The sequence below is a fragment of the Vombatus ursinus genome, unplaced genomic scaffold, assembly GCF_900497805.2.
Source record: "Vombatus ursinus unplaced genomic scaffold, bare-nosed wombat genome assembly UNPS02014799.1, whole genome shotgun sequence".
Classification (NCBI taxonomy): domain Eukaryota; kingdom Metazoa; phylum Chordata; class Mammalia; order Diprotodontia; family Vombatidae; genus Vombatus; species Vombatus ursinus.
The window spans coordinates 23,229,792-23,250,999 of NW_020954577.1; the positions used below are offsets into that span (position 1 = coordinate 23,229,792).

Consider the following 21,208-nt stretch of genomic DNA (forward strand, 5'->3'; position numbering starts at 1 on the left):
TATCTATCTATCTATCTATCTATCTATCTATCTATCTATCTATCTATATCTATATATACGTACATATAATTTTTTTCCCCTCCAACTACCCTAATACTGACAAAGGTCTCATGAGTTACAAATATCATCTTTCTATGCAGGAATGTAAACAGTTCAACCTTAATAAGTCTGTTATGATTTTCTCTTTCCTGTTTCTCTCTTCATGTTCCACTTGAGTCTTGCATTTGAAAATCAGATTTTCTATTCAACTCTGGTCTTTTCATCAAGAATGCTTGAAAGTCCTCTATTTCACTGAATGACCATTTTTTTCCCCTGCAGGATTATACTCAGTTTTGCTGGGTAGGTGATTCTTGGTTGTAATCCTATCTCCTTTGCTCTCCGGAATATTATATTCCATGCCCTGTGGTCCCTTAATGTAGAAGCAGCTAAATCTTGCGTTATCCTGATTGTGTTTCCACAATACTTGAATTGTTCCTTTCTGGCTGCTTGTAATATTTTCTCCTTGACCTGGGAACTCTGGAATTTGTCTACAATATTCCTAGGAGTTTTCCTTTGGGGATTTCTTTCAGGAGGAGATTGGTAGATTCTTTCAATTTTTATTTTGCCCTCTGGTTCTAAAATATCAGGATAATTTTCCTGGATAATTTCTTGAAAGATGATGTCTAGGCTCTTTTTTTGATCATGGCTTTCAGATAGTCCAATAATTTTTAAATTCTCTCTCCTGGATCTATTTTCCAGGTCAGTTGTTTTTCCAATGAGATATTTCACATTGTTTTCTAATTTTTCATTCTTTTGGATTTGTTTTACAGGGTCTTGATTTCTCATAAAGTCACTAGCTTCCAATTGCTCTATTCTAATTTTTAAGGAAGTATTTTCTTCAGTAATCTTTTGGACTTCCTTTTCCATTTGGCCAATTTTGCTTTTTAGGGCATTCTTCTCCTCATTGACTTTTTGGACCTCTTTTGCCATTTGGGTTAGGTTATTTTTTAAGGTGTTATTTTCTTCAGTTATTTTGGGGTCACCTTTAGCAAGCTGTTGACTTGTTTTTCATGATTTTCTTGCATCACTCTGAGTTTTTCCTCTACTTCTCTTACTTGCTTCTCAAAATCCCTTTTGAGCTCTTCCAAGGCCTGGGACTGATTCATACTTTTCTTGGAGGCTTTGGATGTAGGAGCTTTGGCTTTGTTGTCTTCTTCTAGTTGTATGTTTTGATCTTCTTTGTCACCAAAGAAAGATTCTGTGGGCTGCCTTTTTTTTTTTTTTTTTTTTTTTTTTTTTTTTGCAGTTTGCTCATGATCCCAGCCAATTACTTAAGTTTTAAACTCTTTGTTAAGGTAGGGGTCTACTTCCAGTGTAGAGAATGTACTGTCCCAAACTTCAGGGTTTTGTGCAGCTGTTTTCAGAGCTACTTCTAGGGACCTGTAAATTTTCAGTTCTTCCAAGGTGGTATGATCAAGGGTGAGGTGTTTACTCCTTTCCTGGCCTGTGCTGTGGTCTCTGAGTGACCACAAGCACTCTTTTCTGCCTTGGGACTGTGAGGAAGATTCCCTCTCCACTGCCACCACCAGCTCTACCATGCCAGTGCTCCTCCTTGCCACAGCACTGCTACCCAGAACTGTGACCCAGATCCAAGCACAGGCAGAGCAAGAGAATCCTGCCTCAGCACCAGCAAAGAGATCCCTGCAATCTCCCTTTGATCAGCCACTCGATTCCCCTTCAGTCTGTGGACCTGAAGCTCCGGAAGCAACTGCCACCCCAGGGCTGTGCCAGGACGAGACTGCAACAGAGTTTCTTTCTCACCATGGTCACAGACTTTTCCTATTGACCTTCTAAGTTGTCTTTGGCGATTGTGAGTTAACACATCTGGGAACCACCACAGCTTCCCGTGATTCAGTTCCTGAGGCCTGCTCCAGGTTTGCTGAGGCCTGGTCTTTGACTGCAAACACACACTGAACTGCATTTCTCTCCCAGTCTAGCGCGATAGATCTTTCCAGTCAACCATCCAGGTTGTCTTGGGCTGGAAATTTGTTTCACTGTCTTTTTGTGGATTCTGATGCTCTAGAATTTAATTAGAGCCTTTTTTTTTTACAGGTATTTGGAGGGGTTTAGGGGAGAGCTCAACCAAGTCACTGCTTTTACTCTGCCATCTCGGCTTCGCCCTCGATAGTATTTTAAGAAGTGTAGGTGGAGTAGAAGGACATTTCAAGTAGAATAATAATAATAATAATAAATGTTTTAAGATTTGTGAAGAAAATTCTTTATATAAACTATCTCATTTGATCTTCCTGTAGTATATGCAGTCCCCAGTATACTCCTAATAAGATGGGGAGGTAAGTACTAGAGGTATCATAATCCCCATTTTCAAATGAGGAAACTGGCTGAGAGATGCTAATGGCAAATAGTCCTTGGTCATAGAACTAACGAGTGAGTAAGGTGAGATTTGAAGCTAGATTTCTCCTGATTCCAAATCCAGTGATGTTTACACTCTACCATTGTGAATAAAGATGTAGGATCATAGGGTCTGCCTGGACAACAGTGACTGGATTTGGCTAGAATGTAGTAGATTGGGACAGAACATGAAGGATCTTGCAGATAGGCTAAGGTGTTTGTACTTAATTTGGTAGGTAGTAGGAGCCATTGAAGGTTTGGGGGTAATAGAGTGACACAATTTATGTTGTACTTTAGGAAAATTAATCTGGCAATGGTCTGTGGGATGTATTGAAAGAAGGGGAATACAGAGGTAGGGAGATTGGTTAAGGGGGATACTACAGTAGATTTGGCAAGATGTAGAGAAGGCCTTATACAGTGACCATGGGAATGGAAAGGAAGGGCTGGATTGTCTTCTAGAAATGAGATTCTATTTTAAAACCTTCTACAAAAAAAAAAAATCATGTTACATAATCCAAAGCCCAGTATGTATTTTTTTTTGGTGGGGAGGAGTGGTAGTGATAGATATTTTACACTTTTTGGGACTGGTTAGCCATACCATTGCTTCCCTTTATTAGTATGACTATTTCGAAAATGGGCTGCTTTTGGTTTGATTTCTTCCTGTGATCGTACACTCATCCATCATTTCCCAGTATAACACTGCCTGCTTTATTAGTTCATCTCTTTGATGCCATCTACATATGGGCCTCATGTCCATGTCTCCTTGCCTTCACTTCTGTTTGAAACCCTCTCTCATTTCCTTTGTTGCTAAAGTCATCACTTGATTTAAAAAAGTTTAAAAACTCACTTCCTAGAGGTCTTCCCTAACAACACCCTGCCCCAGACACTTCTGTTTTTTGTATTCTATTAGCCCTGAGGAGGGACGTTTACGTTGTTATACATCATCATGCATGCGCTCGCTTGTGTTTTTTAATTTTTTCAGTACCCTTGTATCCTGAATTATATTCTAAACTTTTTGACATTAGTAATAATTCCTTTGTTAACTCTATGTGTCAGTAATACTTAGGATAAATGCTCTATGTGGCTGCCCAGGAACTGAGTATTGAGTGAGTGAATGAGTGAATTTAGTGCTCTGCACTTTTAAGTTAGGACTCATGCCTGAATTGGAACATGGGGTTGATATGACAAGTTTCACCACAAGTGTTTGTTATTAAGTTATGATGAAAACGTTTTATTTCAGTATTTGTTAAGTCTATGTTGTACTAATTAAACTGATTAGAATTTAAGAATCATGTCTAATATCTTTAGGTAGGTTGACGACTGGATTATGGCTTTAAACTGACATTTCCTCTGGGATTACAAACTTACAATACCTATTGATTAACAATTTAAAGTTCTAGCCATAGTAGGAGGTTTTGTGAGTACATTAATATAATAGCTTTAGAAATCACAGTGCAATTTTATTTTTGTCTATGGAATTTCATTCAGGGTGTGATGGCAGCTACCATTAATTTTTGCTTTCTTATGAAAGCTGTGATTAAAATGCCTTTTTTTTTATTTGCCACAAATTATTTTGCCACTATCATATTATCTATCTTGGCTTTTCTCAATTAGATAATTGTGTAGTTGAGGCTGCCATAATGTTGCCTGTGGTCTTTATGCATTGTCTTACCTTGTGATGTACTGTCCATTTTAGCAGAGAAGAGAAAAGGAAAGAGTAAGTTAGGAAGACTCCTTTTAAAGTATGTTTACTTTGGCTTAAAGATATTTTAGGATTGGTTATTTGCAAGGACTTAGTTTAGTATGATTGAGATTTTTTTTTTAATATTCAGCATTTGTGGCAGTATTTCTTTGATGTAATTAGAGATTGAGATCTCATGTTTAAGAATGTTCTGACATGAGCTGTCAGTGAGATTTATTTTTACTTTTATGTTAAAAGTATTCCATATTTAATTGATTTCATATTTTTTCAATGTGGTTAGAACATTTGTTGTGGTTAGAACATTGTACTAAATACTAGGAGCCATTTTAGCCTTGTTTTTATCCCATTGTGAATAAAGGTAATTTTTGTATTCCTTATTATTGAGACTTGATTTTGTTTTTTTTTTTTATAGAATATAAAGAGGAATCATTGCCTTATTTTTCTACTTACTGGCCATCCGAACTTTGGGCAAATCATTTAACTTCTCTGGGCCTCAGTTTCCTAATTTACAAAAGTGAGAAGTTTAGCCTCGATGGCCACAGAGGCCCTTTCTTATTCTAGAGCTATGATCCCTGATCCTTTGACCTTTGAGTGTCTTGTAAGAAAGAGTCTCCTAATGATCATAATACGTGTGATTTCTTAAGGAAATATTTAGAGCTTACCCCTGGTGCCACATTATTGAGAGAGAGAGAGAGAGAGAGAGAGAGTGTGTGTGTGTATGTATGCATATGTATGTAAGTATATATACACACCCCTTAATTCTCTGAATATCTGTGTGTGTATATGGTATGTATGTATACATGTGTGTGTATTGTATGTGTATATATGTATATATACATACATATATCTCAACATCTCTATATAAGCACCATGTCTACACATGCACACATGACTCTGGAAGAATGAGGCTGATGACTTTGTGCAGCTCTGCCTCACTTAAATCCAATTCATGTGCAAGTCAAGGCATCACCCTCTTGATATCATTGGTCCTCTTCAAAAACAAAGGACGAACGACCAACCAACACATACACACCTGTGTACGCAAATATACACATGCACGCACACATACGTATATAGTAACTTTATTCAATTAAAATACTTGCTCTGAATCATTTACAATATTTAACAAGATTTCCCCCCCTGAATTCATCACTTTGCTAAGATATTGAGTATAATCATATAGAATCATAAAATGTTAGACCTCAGGGATTCCTTGGCTTCTTCAAGACCAAAACTTTCATTGTACAGATGAAGAAATTGAGGCTCAGAGAAAAGATGGGACTTGCTCATGGTTATGCCACTAGTTATGCCCTTTTCCAAACTGGTTCTCTATATAGACTGTTCTAAAAAGAGTTGTATTATGGATTATAAACTGGTTTCTTTTGTTGACAAGCAGAAAAATCATGGAGTATTCCTTACCTGAAGAGTGTGAAGAGCTGTTGAAAAACAAGGAGAATGTACAGACCACAGGGCTGAATATCAGCCAACAATTTAACAAGTCTTTTAAACTAGGTAAGATTTTTTTATATGCATAAACTCCTCTAAGATTGCAATTGCTAAATGTGCCTCATTTCCGAGGCAGGATGTCCTTGAAATGGTAGCGATGTGCTTTATTCATGATTTTTCTGTTGTTGTTGGTCCTTTATGAGTATTAATAATAGGTTGCTTTCTTGTCGCAGAAAATCCAGCTGAGTTGCGGCCCAAGAGTGCTCTTGGAAATGGTCAGTTGAATGAATCTATATTTCTTCTCAGGTATGTAAAATGAAAAAGCAGAAAAAAATTTGATGGAAATAAAATATGCTTATTTATGACTCATGGTGCCTAAGTACTCCATACAGTTCTTATTATAAAAATGGTTTAGAGGCTTATACATGAACTAAATCCTGTGCGTCTAATTTTATATTCAAAATTATAAGCAAACGCTAATTGAAACATGCTTTTTTTTTCTTATTTTATTTTATTTTTTTGCCAAATGAAATCATTCTCCCTGTTTGTAAGACAGTGATTTAAGGCTGCAGAAGTTGCTTTTCTATGGACTTGGGCCATGCATGGAAGACTAAGTTGTGGGTTTTTTCATATGTTGGCTTATATTTCTTTATATGGCCAAGGAGTATTGTGCAGTTTAATTTTGTCTTCATTCTTTAATTCACAAACATTCACCTACTAATTCACAGCATGTACCTTCTGTGGGCAAGGCCTTGTGCTAGATGCTAGCAATAGAAAGGTGAAAAACAGCAGACAGTTTTTGCCTTTAAGAGGTTCGTAATCTATTAAGAGAATGATGCTATCTACAGATGTACCAGTGCATCTCCACAGTGTGAGCTAGGAAATTACTAAGTGTATAAGAGAGAACCCACAAATGTCCTGAAATATCACTTCTATCTGGTGTCATCAAAAAAGGCCTTGGTAGAAGAAGTATAGAATTTCTCGTGGCATTCCTTATTTATTTTGTACTGGTCCTTGAAAGAGAATAATGATGTTAGTAGTTAGAGATTGATGAGGGGGAATTCTTTGTAGACCTGAGCTTTGCACAAAGTTCACAAAGGCCCCAAATCTAGTTGGAAACGGGTAGTTTTGCTTGAGCAAAGTGTAGGTGAAGGTGAGTGAAATAATTTTGGCGTGGTGGGATAGGGCCAGGTCAGAGAGGATGCTGAATGTGAGGCTCGGGTTTCTGTGTATTATTTGATAAGCAGTGGGGAGCTACTGAGGGCTTTTAGAAGGGGAGTTAACATGAGCAAACTCAAAAAGGTTAGTCTAGAGATGAGTTTTGGTGGGGAGGTTAGGAGGGTCCTTCAAGCATTGGAAGGGCTGAGGTTAGAAAGGGACATTCAGCTTGTTCTGCTTGGCCCTAGAGGACAGAAGTAGGAACAGTGGGCAGAAGTGGCAAAGAGGCATGTTTGGACTTAGTGATCTCATCAGAAGTGGGGTTGTTTAGAGGAATGGCATGGTTTGGAGGTTGCCTTGGGAGGCTTGTGGACGCTCCTCACCAGAGCTCTCCAGGCAGAGGCTGGGTGACTGCTTTTTGGGTGAGATGTAGAGAGATTCTCAGAGGGCCTGGGATTTTGTGACTACTCTGGTACATGTACATGTAAAGTGTTTCAAAGGTAAAGTGACAAGCCTTGGCGACATATTGGATAAAGCCAGACTAATTAAATTGATGTATTGTTGATTCCCACTGTCTTTAGTTTGCTCTGTGTGTGTGTGTGTGTTTGTGTGTGTGTGTGTGAGCCACACGCGTAGTAGGTGTAACTAGTTAGTAACAGCAGACCAGATTGAAACAAATAAAGATAGGCCATTCATAAAGCTTATGAATTAACTTTGCCCTCGGGTTGGAATCTAATGACCTAAGAATGATCTTTTATGAATTTTGGGTTCTGAACTGTTTTAAAAATAGAACGCCAGTGTTATAAAATCTGACTCAATAGTTGGGATTGGTGTTTCTTTTTCAGTTCTCGCCCTACTCCTAGAACCAGCACTGCAGTGGGGGGCCATTCTGATGTTGTGACCCATCAACCAGCCCTGCAGACTTCTCCTTCAACAGAGGTGAGCTTTAAAGGAGGGAAAGAAACTCCCCCCCAGAGACACAAAATCTAGGCAAATGAATAAGATTTTAGAACTATTTGTATTAATTTACAATGGTTAGATTCTGTCTTGGTGTACAGATTGTGAAATTAAGTCGTAATCATTGTTCTTTTGGCAAACATACTGTTACTACATAAACATCTAAATGTGAAAGCCTAATGAGTTAATTCAAATAGCCTTAGAAAAAGAATGGACTGGTGTGTTTTTCAAAGTAACAGGTTAGTTGTATCTTTATTTCATAATTATAGTTATAATTGTTTTAAGTATCAGTTATGGAAAGTTGTTAATTTTTTTCATATTAAAAATCTGGTAACTCATGAAATGGATTTTAAAAAATAACTCAGTGTAAAAATGGAGTTAATAAGATCCACTTTACTTAAATCGACTCGGTATCATTGAAATAAAAGTTAATCACATCTAACCGCACTAGTACGCGTAACAATAGATGATTATTCATATCCAGAAGTTGAATCCATTCTACCATATGCTAAGAGGAGATTTACAGCCTTCGCTTCTTCAGCGTGTGATCAGTGAGGAGACGTACAAGAAGATCATTTGTGTAGTGAAGACCGTGTGTAACTAAGCAGTAACAGACCAGGTTCTCAGAGACAGGGTCCTTTATTTTAAGTCAGGAAATAATAAAAAAGCCAAACTTCAGGTCACTGGAGTATATTTAAACATTTAGGTGTGCTGTGATCGTAGAATATTAGCACTTGAAGAAACCTTGGAGGTCATTTAGTCTTCTCTCATTTGAAGAAGAGTGAGCCGAAACCAGAGAGGAGAAGTGACTTGGGATTTGCCACAGATAGTGGCAAAGTTGGAGCCAGAAACCAGGTCTTCCTCCGAGGACTAGTACTGGTAGCTTTCTTTTGGGGACCTTGTAGTGTCAGAAACTTCCCCTCCTCATGATGTTGGGATTAACATTTTGGCTAATTTTGAAATTGCTAACCTGATTTATGACTTACGGTTAGCAGGGAAAGAGCTGACTGAGAAAAGTCTAACTGGGTGAGCTATATTACTGTTCTGACAGTGGAAAATCCAGCTTTCTGTATAGGCCTTTGAAGTGGATTTAAGCATGGGTTCACTTCCATTGAAGCTTTGGTCTTTATCTTCTCAGCATTATGTGATACCAGAGAAGGAAAGCGTTGCTTCACAGTGTTTGCAGAATGTGGAAAAATTGTTTAGTTTGTTATAAACTTGCATTAATATAATATTGCTTGAAGTGACATTAATACAGACATCTTTTTATTTTTAATTTTAATTTTAATTTGTCAAATTAGAGGGAACTCCCGAAGCAATGAGATCGCAGATTCACTTAACCATTTGAATGATTTGTCAAAGAAAAGGTAGTTGAGTATTGTTTTTTTTTTTTTTTCCAGGTGAGAAATCTGTATTTATCTCAGCAGGACATAGAGTCCAAAATGAAGGAGCTCATCTACACTGATGCTGACCTCATTGTGACCCCGATAATTGATAATCCAAAGGTATGAAAAAATGTAAAAATCTTTGTGGGAGTTCTGAAACCTGCAATATATTTTTGGGCAAAATATGTTTTGACTTAGGTATGAACAGCTTTCTGGTGGCATTTCTCTTGCACTTTTCCTCCATTTCCCTGGTTTTTGCTTCTAACCCTTTCTCTTCCTCCCCTCCTAATTTGTTTCCTGTTCTGTCTTCTAGTGTCTTGTGTAATCTTCATTTCATATACTCTACCTTTCTGATATTTTTTACCCCTCATTATTTTTCTGGTGAATTTTCTTTCCTCTGTCTTTTACCTTTATCTTTTCCTTCTTTCCAGTCTGCATATCACAGTCTCTTTGCTCGGAATTCCCTTTTCTGACTCAGATCTAGTCATCCTGTTCATCTTTCACTTCATCATCCCTCAGTCAATTAACAGGCATTTGCTGAACACCTACTATGTGCCACATGTGCTGTCTTTGTTCCTCTCTAGGTGAAACTCCTACAGGCTCTACTTTCTCTCTATTGCCTTTTTCTGTTTACCTCCCATCTTTTTTATTTTTTTTCTTCTTCACCTGCACTTCGTTTCCTGTCATTTCTTTTCTTTTTCTTGTCTCTCTACACCTTATTTTTTCAAGATTTTTTTTTAAACTCCATTTCCAATTCCGATAACTTTTTCACTTACCTCTTTCACTTACCTGGAAAACCTCTCCTCCTTTCCTCTTCCTGGTCTAGTGGAAGGAGTGAAAGTATTGGAATCAAGAGATGTGGGTTCACATTCTCTCTCACACACACTTATAAGCTGTGTGACCAGGAGCAAGTCATTTAACCTCTCAAAGCCTCAGTTTCCTCATCTAATAAATGGGTATTGTTGCTGCTGCTTCTGCTGCTGCATCTTGTTCCTCACAGGGCAGTTGTGAAGAAAAGAGCTTTGAAGCCCTTAATTCACGATATAAAATATGGTGCCTGTAAATATGTTGGATTATCGTTCTTGTCCATCAAGAATTTTGCATGTTGCCTTCATGCTTCTGAGAAACTCCTATAACAATGACTTTTGAATCATTGTTGGTGTGATTATTTTGAAAATTCATCATGTGTGGCCTTATGAGATTACACAGTTGTTTAGTTTGTTAAATTCTTATTTACCAACCATCGTTCTTTTGTGTTTTGTATAACATTGTAAAAGAGAATAAAAAAAGAAACATTGAGGACATCATGAATCCCTTGCTCCTTGTACTGTCATTAGACTGAAAGAGGCAGGTTTTCCTAAGCCATATTCCGCAGTAGAAAGCATGTTTATCATAACACAGTTGACTGAAAGAGGTGGAAGATGCAAGATCTCAATGTTCTTATCGTTTAAAAAAAAAAAGCATTTGGTTTGGTAGAGCAGATACTGCCATAACTGTCCTTTTCCTTCAAATCGTTCCCCATGCGTATTTGAAAATTATAGAAGATTCCTTGAAGCTGTAACAATAGAGATAACCTTGTTTGATGTGGCAGAAAATCAGAACCTCTCTGGACCCCAATTTCTGCATCTGAAAAATGAGGGAGTTGGATTTGGGGGCCTCTGAGGTCCCTTCTGCCTCTAAAAAAATGATCCTGTGGTCTGTGAGCCCAGTTTCAACTGTGGGCATAGATTTTAACCTTCTTGACAGCAGCAGCTAGTTCTTATCCATGTCTTCCAAATTGCTAGAATGTTATATTGCACATAGTAGGTCTTTAATAAAAGGTTACTGAATCAGTCATTTAATCAGCAAGAATTTGTTAATCACATGCCATGGATGAGGCCTAGTCTTGGGCACTGGATATACAGAGACAAAAAACGGAAGAGTTCCTACACTTAAGGAGCTTTATGTTCTATCAGATTTGTCAGTTACTTAATGATTTCAATCAGTACATAAAGTATTTGTTTTTATTTGTAATGAATGTTTTGCATTATTACCTATTTGATAGCAGGATATTAAGCGCACATAAAATTTTGAATAAAACTTTTTTTTTTTTAAACACAGATAATGAAACAACTGCCCATTAGATTTGATGTGAAAATGCTACATTTACCAGCATATACAGGTATGTTCCTGGAATAGCTACCAAACGATAAATATGTTTTAATGTGGCAGCATTTTCTATGTGAAAATTTGTGTCTTTCCATTTTTGCTAATTATGATCATATACATCCAAACTCTGATTGCTTGATCATCTATCTACATTATGTATTACTGGGGAAAAACAGCACATATGTAGAAAATTAAATTCCCTTTTGGAGCCAACCTAATCATCATACCAGCTAACTGGCTTAGACCATTTCCCATCCCATACAAGAGGGTAATAACTGCATGGAGCAGAGAATTGCTCCTATCGTGGAATCAGGTAAAGGTAAATCCTCCTAGGGAAAGAATCGACATAGTATTTTGTGTGCTGCTGTTTTCAGAGCTAGTTCTGGAGGTCTGCAAGTTTTTGGTGCTTTCAAAGTATTATTCTGTGAGAGGTGTGGTTACTGCTCTCCAGGTCTGTGCTCTGGTCTTTACCCAAGAATGAGGGAGTGGGCAGTCTGCCTGTTATATTTGTACTCAATTTTTTATTTTAATAATTTAAATAATTTAATAACTTTGTTTTTTTTAAACGATCAAGAATTTATCTTTTCCTCCTCTCATTCTTGCCAATGGGAAAAAAGAAAAACCAAACAATAAATATTTATAGTCAAGCAAAACAGATCCCCATATTGGCTGCGTACAACCATGCATCTCATTCTGCCTGTGTAATCCATCACTTCTCTATCAGGAGGTAGATAGCATTCTTCATCATCCTGTACTCATATAATAATGCTACTGGGCTCCTAATCTCTTTTTGCTGCTCCTGATGACTTTCTAAGCACACTTCACTTTCCTTCTTAAAAAAAGTCAACAAGTCAATATTAAGTACCTACTGTGTACCAGATGTGTATGGGTTGTTCAAGGAGGACCAGCACCTTTGGTGTGAGGCCCAGCTGAGCCCTTTTCAGGGCTGCTCATCCTCCTTTGGTGTCCACCTGATTCACCTGACTTTTACCTGTGGCTCCAAGAAGCTGTAGCATACACGGTGGCCACACACCTTCGTAAACTGTCTCAGAAGATGGGCTAAAACAGGCTGAGGTAAACAACAGGCCACAAACCCATCAGTGAATTAGGGGTATGTCTGCCCCAAGCATGTAAAGACTTCTCTTGGTGGAATGGGTGGATGAGAACAGTTTGTACTACCAGCCACGAAGATGGCTGAAACAGGTGCCGTGGAGCATTTAGAGCTTAGTCAGACGTGGAAGTTGCTGAGGTCGTCCACTGCGTCCCAGGCCACTGACTTTTGTTTTGTCACTGGACTTTGATGACTCTGGAATAGAGAGGGAGGCTGACGATTTTGTGCAACTCAGCCTCACTTAAATCCAATTCACACACGAGTCAAGACATCATCTTGTGATGTCATTGGCTTTGAAAATATACGACAAACAACAGCAACAAAAACTGTATGCCAGGCACTGTGCTCAGATCGGAAAAATCCGCATTGAAGAGCACTTGCAATTTAGATGTATTACGGATGATGATACGCTCTTTAATTGTTCTGTAATTTTCTTTCAGTGAGAGTTTCTTAATGGAAGGGAAAAAATAAAAGAAAAAATTTTAGCATTGCTCTTGAATGAATGAGATGTGTTTTGTTCTTAGCTATTTCCTAGGTCATTATTTCAAGTTTGGTTGTGTCACCAATGAATATTTACTCTTTCAGACTGTAAACTGTTCTGCCATGAATGTGATTTTTTTTTTTTACTTAGTGTCCAGAGTTATTTTAGGTTTAAGGATAATAATAATCATTATTAGGTTTTAGGATAATAATAATTATTATGTAATTATAATATAATCACACAATCATTGCTAGTTATGTGACCCTGGGCAAGTCACATAATCTCTGTCTGCCTCAGTTTCCTGGGTGTATGAATTTGAACTTAAGTCTTCTTGACTCCAGGTCCAGTGCTTTATCTGCTGCACCACCTAGGATAATGTCCTTTAGACATCTACCTTTCCCTTTTATGTATAAAGTTCAGATGAAGTGAATGGGAGATCCGTAAGTAAAAACATGATGAGGCATTTAAAGAGAATTAAAATAATAGTATGAATAACTCATGTTTATATAGATCTCTTTAAAGTTTGTAAAGAACTTTATTTATATTCTCTTATTGGATCCTCTCAACAATCTGTGTTATCTTCATTTTACAGATTGGGAAACCGAGGCTGAGAGAGGTTAAGTGAGCCTGCACATAGTTATGATGTTGGAGTGCTCCACACTTTTATTTTTGGGCTGTGACCGTGTGAGGCTCAGACTACTTTTACTTTTGTAGTAGTTACTGATTTATCAGTAATATGAAAAATTTGATTGATCAGCGACATGATTTATCAGTTTGCCACTGAATATTTCCAGCTAATCTTTGCTCACTAATATGCGGTTAAGTCTGTTGAGCTTTTACTCTGAATGTCTCTGAAAAGGGAAGAAAGTGAAACGCAAAGGTTCTGAAGTCTGCCACTCTCCCTCACTTTTATGAAATCACCTTTCGTTATGGAAGGTTGTGCGCTTGTAAAACAGCTGTTTGCCTTGGGTTGTTTTTTTTTTTTTTTCCAGCCGAGAAGTTACTATTTTTAAAGGAACAAGAATGGCATGAGTTTTTACAACAGGTCTGTTGCCAGCTGGACACCACTGAGAAGAGCACAGCAGCCTCGCGGGCCAAACTCAATCTGCTTTACTACCTGTGCACCATCTCCAACCACAAGGAGGTAGCCACGAAGCTGATCCACTCACAGTTGGTAAGCGGTCGGGGCAGGGGAGAGATCCAGCCCCATAGCCACCCAGCCCACGTGCTCTGTTCATCTATTAGGGGCCAAGCGATAAGAGTCCACTTTAGAAACTAAAGGGAAGGTAGTACAGGACTTTGGATTCTGTCAAAATGTGTAAATTCTGTCACTGATGAAAAACCATCAGTCAGAGAGTGAAGCATCAGAGTTTATTCACTGTGTGCATATGTATGCATAGATGCATCTGTACAATATTCCATATATAACACTCCTGTCAGCACCAGTTTCAGTGCATAAAGAATCAAAGCCCCCTTTCAGCTCCTTCCTCGAAGTTACCATCAGGATTCTTTGTTTGTTTATTCTCATTTACTTTTTTTCCATGTGATTGTATTTAATACAGACTGCCTTCTTCTAGTTGTGCTTTTTAAGGTATTTTCAGATTTATCTATTCCCCATATCTCTTTCATCTGAATTGCATTATTGTATTACATTTCTGTGATTTTTCAAAACCATACCCTATTATTAGATACTTAGGCTACTTCCGGTTTTGTTTTTTGTTTTTTGCAATAACATATAACGCTGCTCGCAAGAGCTTTGAATAGCTAGGGTTTTTGTTTTTGTTTTTTGTTTTTTGTTTTTTTTTTGTATTTTTGTCTTTTCACTTTGGATAACAGTCTCAAGATATATTGCTAACGATGTAATTATTGAGTAGAAGAGCGTGCCTATTTTTGTAACTTGTACTATGTCCTGCCAGATGGCTGGACAAAAAGATTGAACAGATTTGCTATTCTATCAGCAATGAGTGAGTGCATCTGTTTTTCCACAACCCAGCTGATACTGAGTTTCATTGCTTGTAATGATTTTGCCAGTGTGATAGGTTTAAGCTAGTACCTCAAAGTTGTTTTTTTCCCCCTTTAATTAATTAATTTTGAAATATTTTGTTTTTTCCAGTTACATATAAAACAATTTTAATATTCTATTTTTAAAAATATTGAGTTCCAAATTCTCTTTTTTCCTTTCTCTCCTTCCTCTTTGAGAAGGCAAGCAATTTGCTATAGGTTACACATGTGTAGTCGTGCAAAACATATTTCCATATTAGTCACATTACAAAGGAAACAGACCAAAAAAACCCTAAGAAAAACAAAGAAAGTAAAAAAATATATGCTTCCATCTGCATTGAAATTCTATCCGTTCTTTTTCTGGAGGTGGATAGCATTTTTTATCATAGGTGGTATGAATCTAAGGAGCAGTGTGGTCAGTGCTCTCCTGACCTATGCTCCAAAGTCTGTGAGTGACCACACTCTTTTCCCACCCTGTGACTATGACCAGGGTCCCTGCTCCTGCTAGTTCTCCTCCCTGCCCTGGGCCTGTGACCCAGAACTGTGTATGGGCAGCGTAGCAGAGTCCTGTACCCCGTTCCAGCCAAAGGTCCCCTGCACTCTCCTTCTGACCAGTTGTTTGACCCCCTTATGGTCTGTGGAGTTGAGCTCCAGAAGCTGCCCCTGTCGATTCAGTCACCCCCAAAGCTCGCCGCTGGCTTGCTGGGTGCTACCTGTGCCAGGTGGTGCGCCCCTCTCACCCCCGTTCCACAGACTTGCTGAATGGTCTTGGGCTGAAGATTGTTTCATCCTGTTTATTTGTTGGTTGCGCTGCCCCAGGAATTGTTTTGAGGTGTTGTTTTAAAGTTGTTTGGAGGGGAGTTGGGGATAGCTCGGGTGAGTCCCTGCCTTTACTCCTCCATCTTGGTTTGTTCCCCTCAAAGTGATTTTAATTCACATTTTAATTAAAGACTCTGGTTATTAGTGAAGTTGGGCATTTTTTCAAGTGATTATTAAAATTTATGTTTGCTCTTAAAAACTATCTTCATGTCTGTTAGACATTTTTGCATTGTAGACTGGGAGTTATAACTGGGACTTTTCAATAGTTCCTTATATACTTGAGATGTCATCTTTTAGTTATGTTTCCTGCAAATATTTTTCATTTAATTACATTTTTTCTAATATTTTACTTTTTTATTCTAGTGTAGTCTAGTATAGCCATTTTGTTAGAAACAATTACTTCCCCTTGTTAAATTGAAAAAAAAGAATAAATTAAATAAAAATAAGTGAACAAAGAATCCCTTCCACCATTGAGATAAATACTTCGTTCGATTTTTCTTCTATCTTTTCTTTTTAATGTTTAAGATTGTCATTCAGCTGAAATCTTCTGCAGTCAATGTATGACATAACATGAGGGTCCATTCCCTTTTCCATTAAATTATCAACCACCTTTGCCAAAGTACATATTGAATACTGATCCTTTCCTTAGTTGTTAATTTTTTAAAGGTTTGTCACACATTAATCTTTTGAACAGGTTTGGTCTGACATCGGATATATCTATTCTGTTCCATTGATCAACTTCTCTTCTTTGTTTTAATTCCAGAGAGCTTTGATATTAACCTCTTTGTAGTTTGGGGTGCCAAACTCCCTCCATCTGTCAGCTTTTCTTGTTAACATGACCCTTAATTCCTGCCCATTGTTTTTCCAGATAAGGTTGTTATGATTTGTATTTAGTTCTATACATGGTATTTTGATGGGTATTATATTAAATGTGTAAATGTCTTGGGAAGTTTTGTCTTTTTTCTAATATTAATTCAACCTATCCATCAGCACTGAAGGTCCTTGCGGTCATGTAGGCCTTCTTCCCTCTTGGTCGTCATAGTTCTGTAGTTCTCTTATAGTTCCTGTGTATTCCTTGTTAGGTTAATTCCCAAATATTTTATGATTTTTGTTGTTGTTGTGAGAAAAGCTTCTTTTTTTCAAAAAAATCTTTGTTAATATTAAGCAATAATGCAAAAGATTTTATGGGCTAAACTTTTGTCCTGAAACTACTGAATTCAGTTATTTTCTTTGTTAATTTTTGGTTTCTATTTTTTACCTCAACTATTAAGTCTTTGTGCAGGTAGAGTTTTGTTTTCTAAAGCCCTATGTAGTTTTGGGCATGATAATTCTTAGTTTGTCTCCTGTCAGTTGGCGTACTTGTGGCATTGTGGCTCAGCCAAAACTTCTTCCGGTTATGCTGAGAGATCCTTGTGGGAACTGCAGTCAGATCAGTTTGGGTATTGGGCTAAAAGAATGTCTGTTTGTTCACTCTCAGGATACTGTTGTTTCAGTTGTTTTTCTGGTGGGTAGAAAATTTTAATGTATAAGAAGGAACTGAAATTCTCTTCTTCTTAATTTTTTATTTTTATATTATCCCCATTATGTACTCACATATCTTTAAGTCCCCATATTTTTTTTTGTGGAAAAGTTCATGTTTTAACTGGAAGTAGAGATATCCTTGAGTGTCAGACTTGACCCTGTTCACATGTGTTCTTCATCTTGTTTTATAAAATGTCTCTTCTGACTTTTCATCCTAGTTGCCATTGCTAATCCAGCAGCTCCGAGCAGCTCCAAATTGGGATATGTAAGTCACATTTTCATTTTCTTAAGTATTATTTCTCACTATATTATCACATCTGTTACTTTATATTGACTGCACATTCATAGCACATTAAGCTCTGGGAGCGCCATGTCCTCTTTGATCTTTTAAAACATTTATAACAAACCGTCGTCGCTTACTATTATAATTTATTCCAGAAGTATTAGTTGTGTGAGGCATAGAGGCTTCCACAAAATCATCTTTCATTTTAGGATTTGCACCAGCTCTTAGAACCATCTTTGTATTTTTAAGGAGAATGTTTAAAATTGCCCTTTCTCAATATGAAAATTTAGTCCTGAGAGTAACTTAGCTTCTTTTGTAAAGTGTATGATTTCTCCCCATCCCCCTCCTGGAGCTGTCCTTTGTTCACTTATTTATTCTTTCGGTACATGTAATTAAGCATCAGTATGTACAAGGCATTGCTCTAGGCTCTAGGGATACAAAAGCAAAAACTGAGCTGGCCTTGCCCTCAGGGAGCTTACTTCTACTGGAAGGATGCCAAGGTTGTACTCAGATAAGTAGGTACCGTATGTAAAACAATACATAAGAGTAATTTGGAGGGTGCGGAGGGATCTAACAGCTGAGGTGGGCTTGCGCTAGGTTCCATCGGGCAGAGGTCAGGATCATTACAGGTCTATGCAGAGGCCTGGACAGAGGTGGCAGGATATGAGAATTGGGGAAAAGCCAAGAGGCCAGTTTGGCTGGAATACAGAGGGAGGAAGGGGGCAGTAATGTGAAAACTCTCAAGGGAGATAGAGCTTGTAGTTTATCCTGGAATTTTCCATTGCTTTTGGGACCTTCCTCTTCTTCCTCAGCACCCGCCCAGTTGTGTGGCCTGCAGCATAGATCTCTTCTCTTAGACGTTGAGTCTAATCTCATTGCTTTTCCTTTCTTTGTTCTCCTTAGAATCATTGCTCCCTCCTTTGTCAGCACATCGGGAATTCTGCTATTAGAGTCCAAGTGGTGGGGACTCAGTTTGTTATGACAGTTTTTGCAAATCTTGTCCATTTTCCTTCCTTCCATTTTTCTCCTTCAAAGCTGTTTCAGATGAAATTTAATGTAGGATGAATGAGCCTTTATGATGTTCCAGGCACTATGCTAACACTGAGAATACAGATACAAAAGAAGAGTTGCTGCCCTCAAGAAGACTACACTCTAATAAGGGAGGACAAGACATAACAGAGATTAGTGGCCAAGGAGGGATGTGTTCCACTGGGAAGTCACAGGGATCTTGAGTGGAGCTATTGGGCAGCTGATTGGCATGTCCTTTCCAGGAAGGGTGGAACTAATTTGGTTACTGTTCCCAAAGCTAGAAGTGGGAAGGGGGTGGGGAGAGGAGGGACTTACAAGGGACTCTTGGGGCACAGGAAGGAGAGTGATAGCAACATGAGGATGGGAGTTGGGACCGTACTAGTTAGGAAGAACTCATTCATCAGTAGGGAGATGGAGCCCCAGCCCTGGAGCTGGAATCTCTGTTTGAGGTGGGAGTAAGGTCATGAGAGTGGGCCCAATGTGTGGTAGAATGAGGTAGGGGCAGTTATAAAATGTTACACTTGGGTTGAAAAATTGACTTTGAATAAGATGGAGGACACATGGTTAGACAGCAACTTATCTGAAAAAGATCTGAGGATTTTAGTGGACCCTGAATTTAATAAGACTCAACGTTATGTAATGGCAGACAAAAACTTGTGAGACACTAGGGCAGTTCACTGCCTCTCAGTCTCAATTTTCTCATTTGTTAAAAATGTAGTTAAATAATACTTTCCTTGTGAGCATCACTTGGTGCTTTTTTAGAATCATGTAAGACAGTATATGGGAAGCTGATTGGAAAGCTATGAAGTGATACGCGAATGTAAAGTATTATTGTCATGGTTTCTCACAACATGTGCTGGGCCTTGGTAAATACTTGTTGAGTGGATTACTTAATTTTGTGTGTATTTCTTACAGTGTTTACTATTCAAACCTAAAACCCTAAGTTAGGAAGCAATTACATGACTTTGAAAGTCATTTTCTGAGCATTTAATACTTTATGAATGCATTCAGTATGCTAACTAAAAAACAATAAATAAAATGAAATAAATGAAATGAAATATTGTCTTATTAGACATTCTGCTTCCTGAGTCTGAATCTTGTTTCACCAGCTGCCTTTTGGACCTCTCAGACCTCCCAGGCCCCAGCTTGTCTAAAACAGTGTTTCTTATCTTTCCCTGCAAATCCACCCCTCTTCCCTAGGCCCCTCCCCCTTTCTGTTGAGGCCCCCACCATCCTTCCACAGTGTAGCCAAAATGACCAAAATTTCCTATCTCTGTGCCTTTCACTTGTGCCTGAAACTCACCTGTCCTCACCTCTAGCTCTGAGTACTACCTTCTACCAGAAGGCCTTATCCTCCCCACTCCCACCCCAACCTCACCAGTTCAGCTGCTAGTACTTTCCCTCCCACAAATTAAACTTGTATTTATTTTATGTATGCCTATTCATCGACATGCCTCTGATTGAATGTAAGCTCCCTCTGAGGAGAAGCATTCATTTCTGTCTTTGTCTTTCTAGCTCCTAGTACATAGGAAGGAGACACTAAATGAATGCTTGTGGATAAATTGGATTATACTGTTTTTATAGCGTTCGTTTGCAAAGATAACAAGAACTTAAAAGAACTTAAAGATTTTGGAACTAGTACATTTTCCCCCACTTGATCTTATAACCTTTCTTTGGATTGGTTTTGAGGAGACATGATTGAGGCAAGTGGCTTAACAGTCAGCATAGAAGGCTAAGGATCCCTAGCCCCTTTATTACCTTTATTTCAGTTATTCATATTCTGGAGAGAACATTTATAACCGAGATTGGCAAAATGTTGTCCATTGGTGTTACACAAATGCTTCGAGGCTCTCTCACATAGTGCTGTTGTATACAATTCATAATGAATATTACTTACTGGTTGATATTCATACAGTACAACTAATAAATTCTTAGATATTTAAGCTTCTTTTCAGTTTTTTTTCTTCAGAGACCAACTAATCTCTGTCAATTCACAGACGGGCCAAGGTTGCCCGGGTGATTGGATTGCTGGCATCCCATACAACTGAACTGCAAGAAAATGTGCCTGTCACTGAGGTAATTTTTCTTTTCTAATTTTTATATTGTGAAAGGTTAATAAGCATATTGATTTATTAGCTAACTGAAATTTACAGTTTTTATTAACTTCTACTTAGATTTTCTTCACGTTATTGTGAAAAGTGGGTTTATAATGAAATACTAATAAGCCAATAATTTGACCCATACGAATCTGTGTTGGAGTTACCACCATTGTTAAGAGTAAGTTAGAGAAGAGTAACACGGTTTGTCTGCCATGATGAAGATCATGTTAATAATTATTCTCATGTCACTACTATGGTCCTTGCTAACAAAGAAATAATTAAAAACTGGTGAGAACAAAGATACTTATTCCTAAGTGAAAATCCAAAGGGATTTTCATTTGAATTTTTACTGATTACTCTACTTTAAGGAGGTAGTGTTTTACCTCACAATAAATGTTTGAAGTAGAACCATCATCAAAAATTTCTTTGTTAGCTAGGTTCATAATGGTAATACAAGGAGAGTGGTCACTTACCCAATTAATTGAATCATGTGTATTGAACATATCGTCTAATTGCAACCAGTTGTTTTGTGTACTGATACAGAGAAATGTTTCTTAATTGATGAAATGACTAACCAGTCATTTCAGATGGTATGAATAAAACCGTTCCACTGTATTTCTTGTTTGACTTTTCCTGGAGATAATATATTCCTTTCATTCTGTTCTTAGTAGGTGACTTAG

General features: G+C 37.8%; 1 protein-coding gene across 4 annotated transcripts in view; it reads left to right on the forward strand.

The window, feature by feature from the left end:
• ULK4 (unc-51 like kinase 4) overlaps nucleotides 1-21,208 on the forward strand; it is a 636,813-nt gene that overhangs the window by 44,523 nt on the left and 571,082 nt on the right. For all 4 annotated transcript variants that reach the window (XM_027872479.1, XM_027872481.1, XM_027872482.1 and 1 more), the window contains 8 exons: nucleotides 5,487-5,602; nucleotides 5,770-5,842; nucleotides 7,540-7,633; nucleotides 9,052-9,156; nucleotides 11,137-11,197; nucleotides 13,769-13,950; nucleotides 17,336-17,382; nucleotides 20,427-20,505. In XM_027872479.1, coding sequence (XP_027728280.1) covers nucleotides 5,487-5,602; nucleotides 5,770-5,842; nucleotides 7,540-7,633; nucleotides 9,052-9,156; nucleotides 11,137-11,197; nucleotides 13,769-13,950; nucleotides 17,336-17,382; nucleotides 20,427-20,505 — 757 coding nt within the window. The remainder of the gene's footprint in view (nucleotides 1-5,486; nucleotides 5,603-5,769; nucleotides 5,843-7,539; nucleotides 7,634-9,051; nucleotides 9,157-11,136; nucleotides 11,198-13,768; nucleotides 13,951-17,335; nucleotides 17,383-20,426; nucleotides 20,506-21,208) is intronic.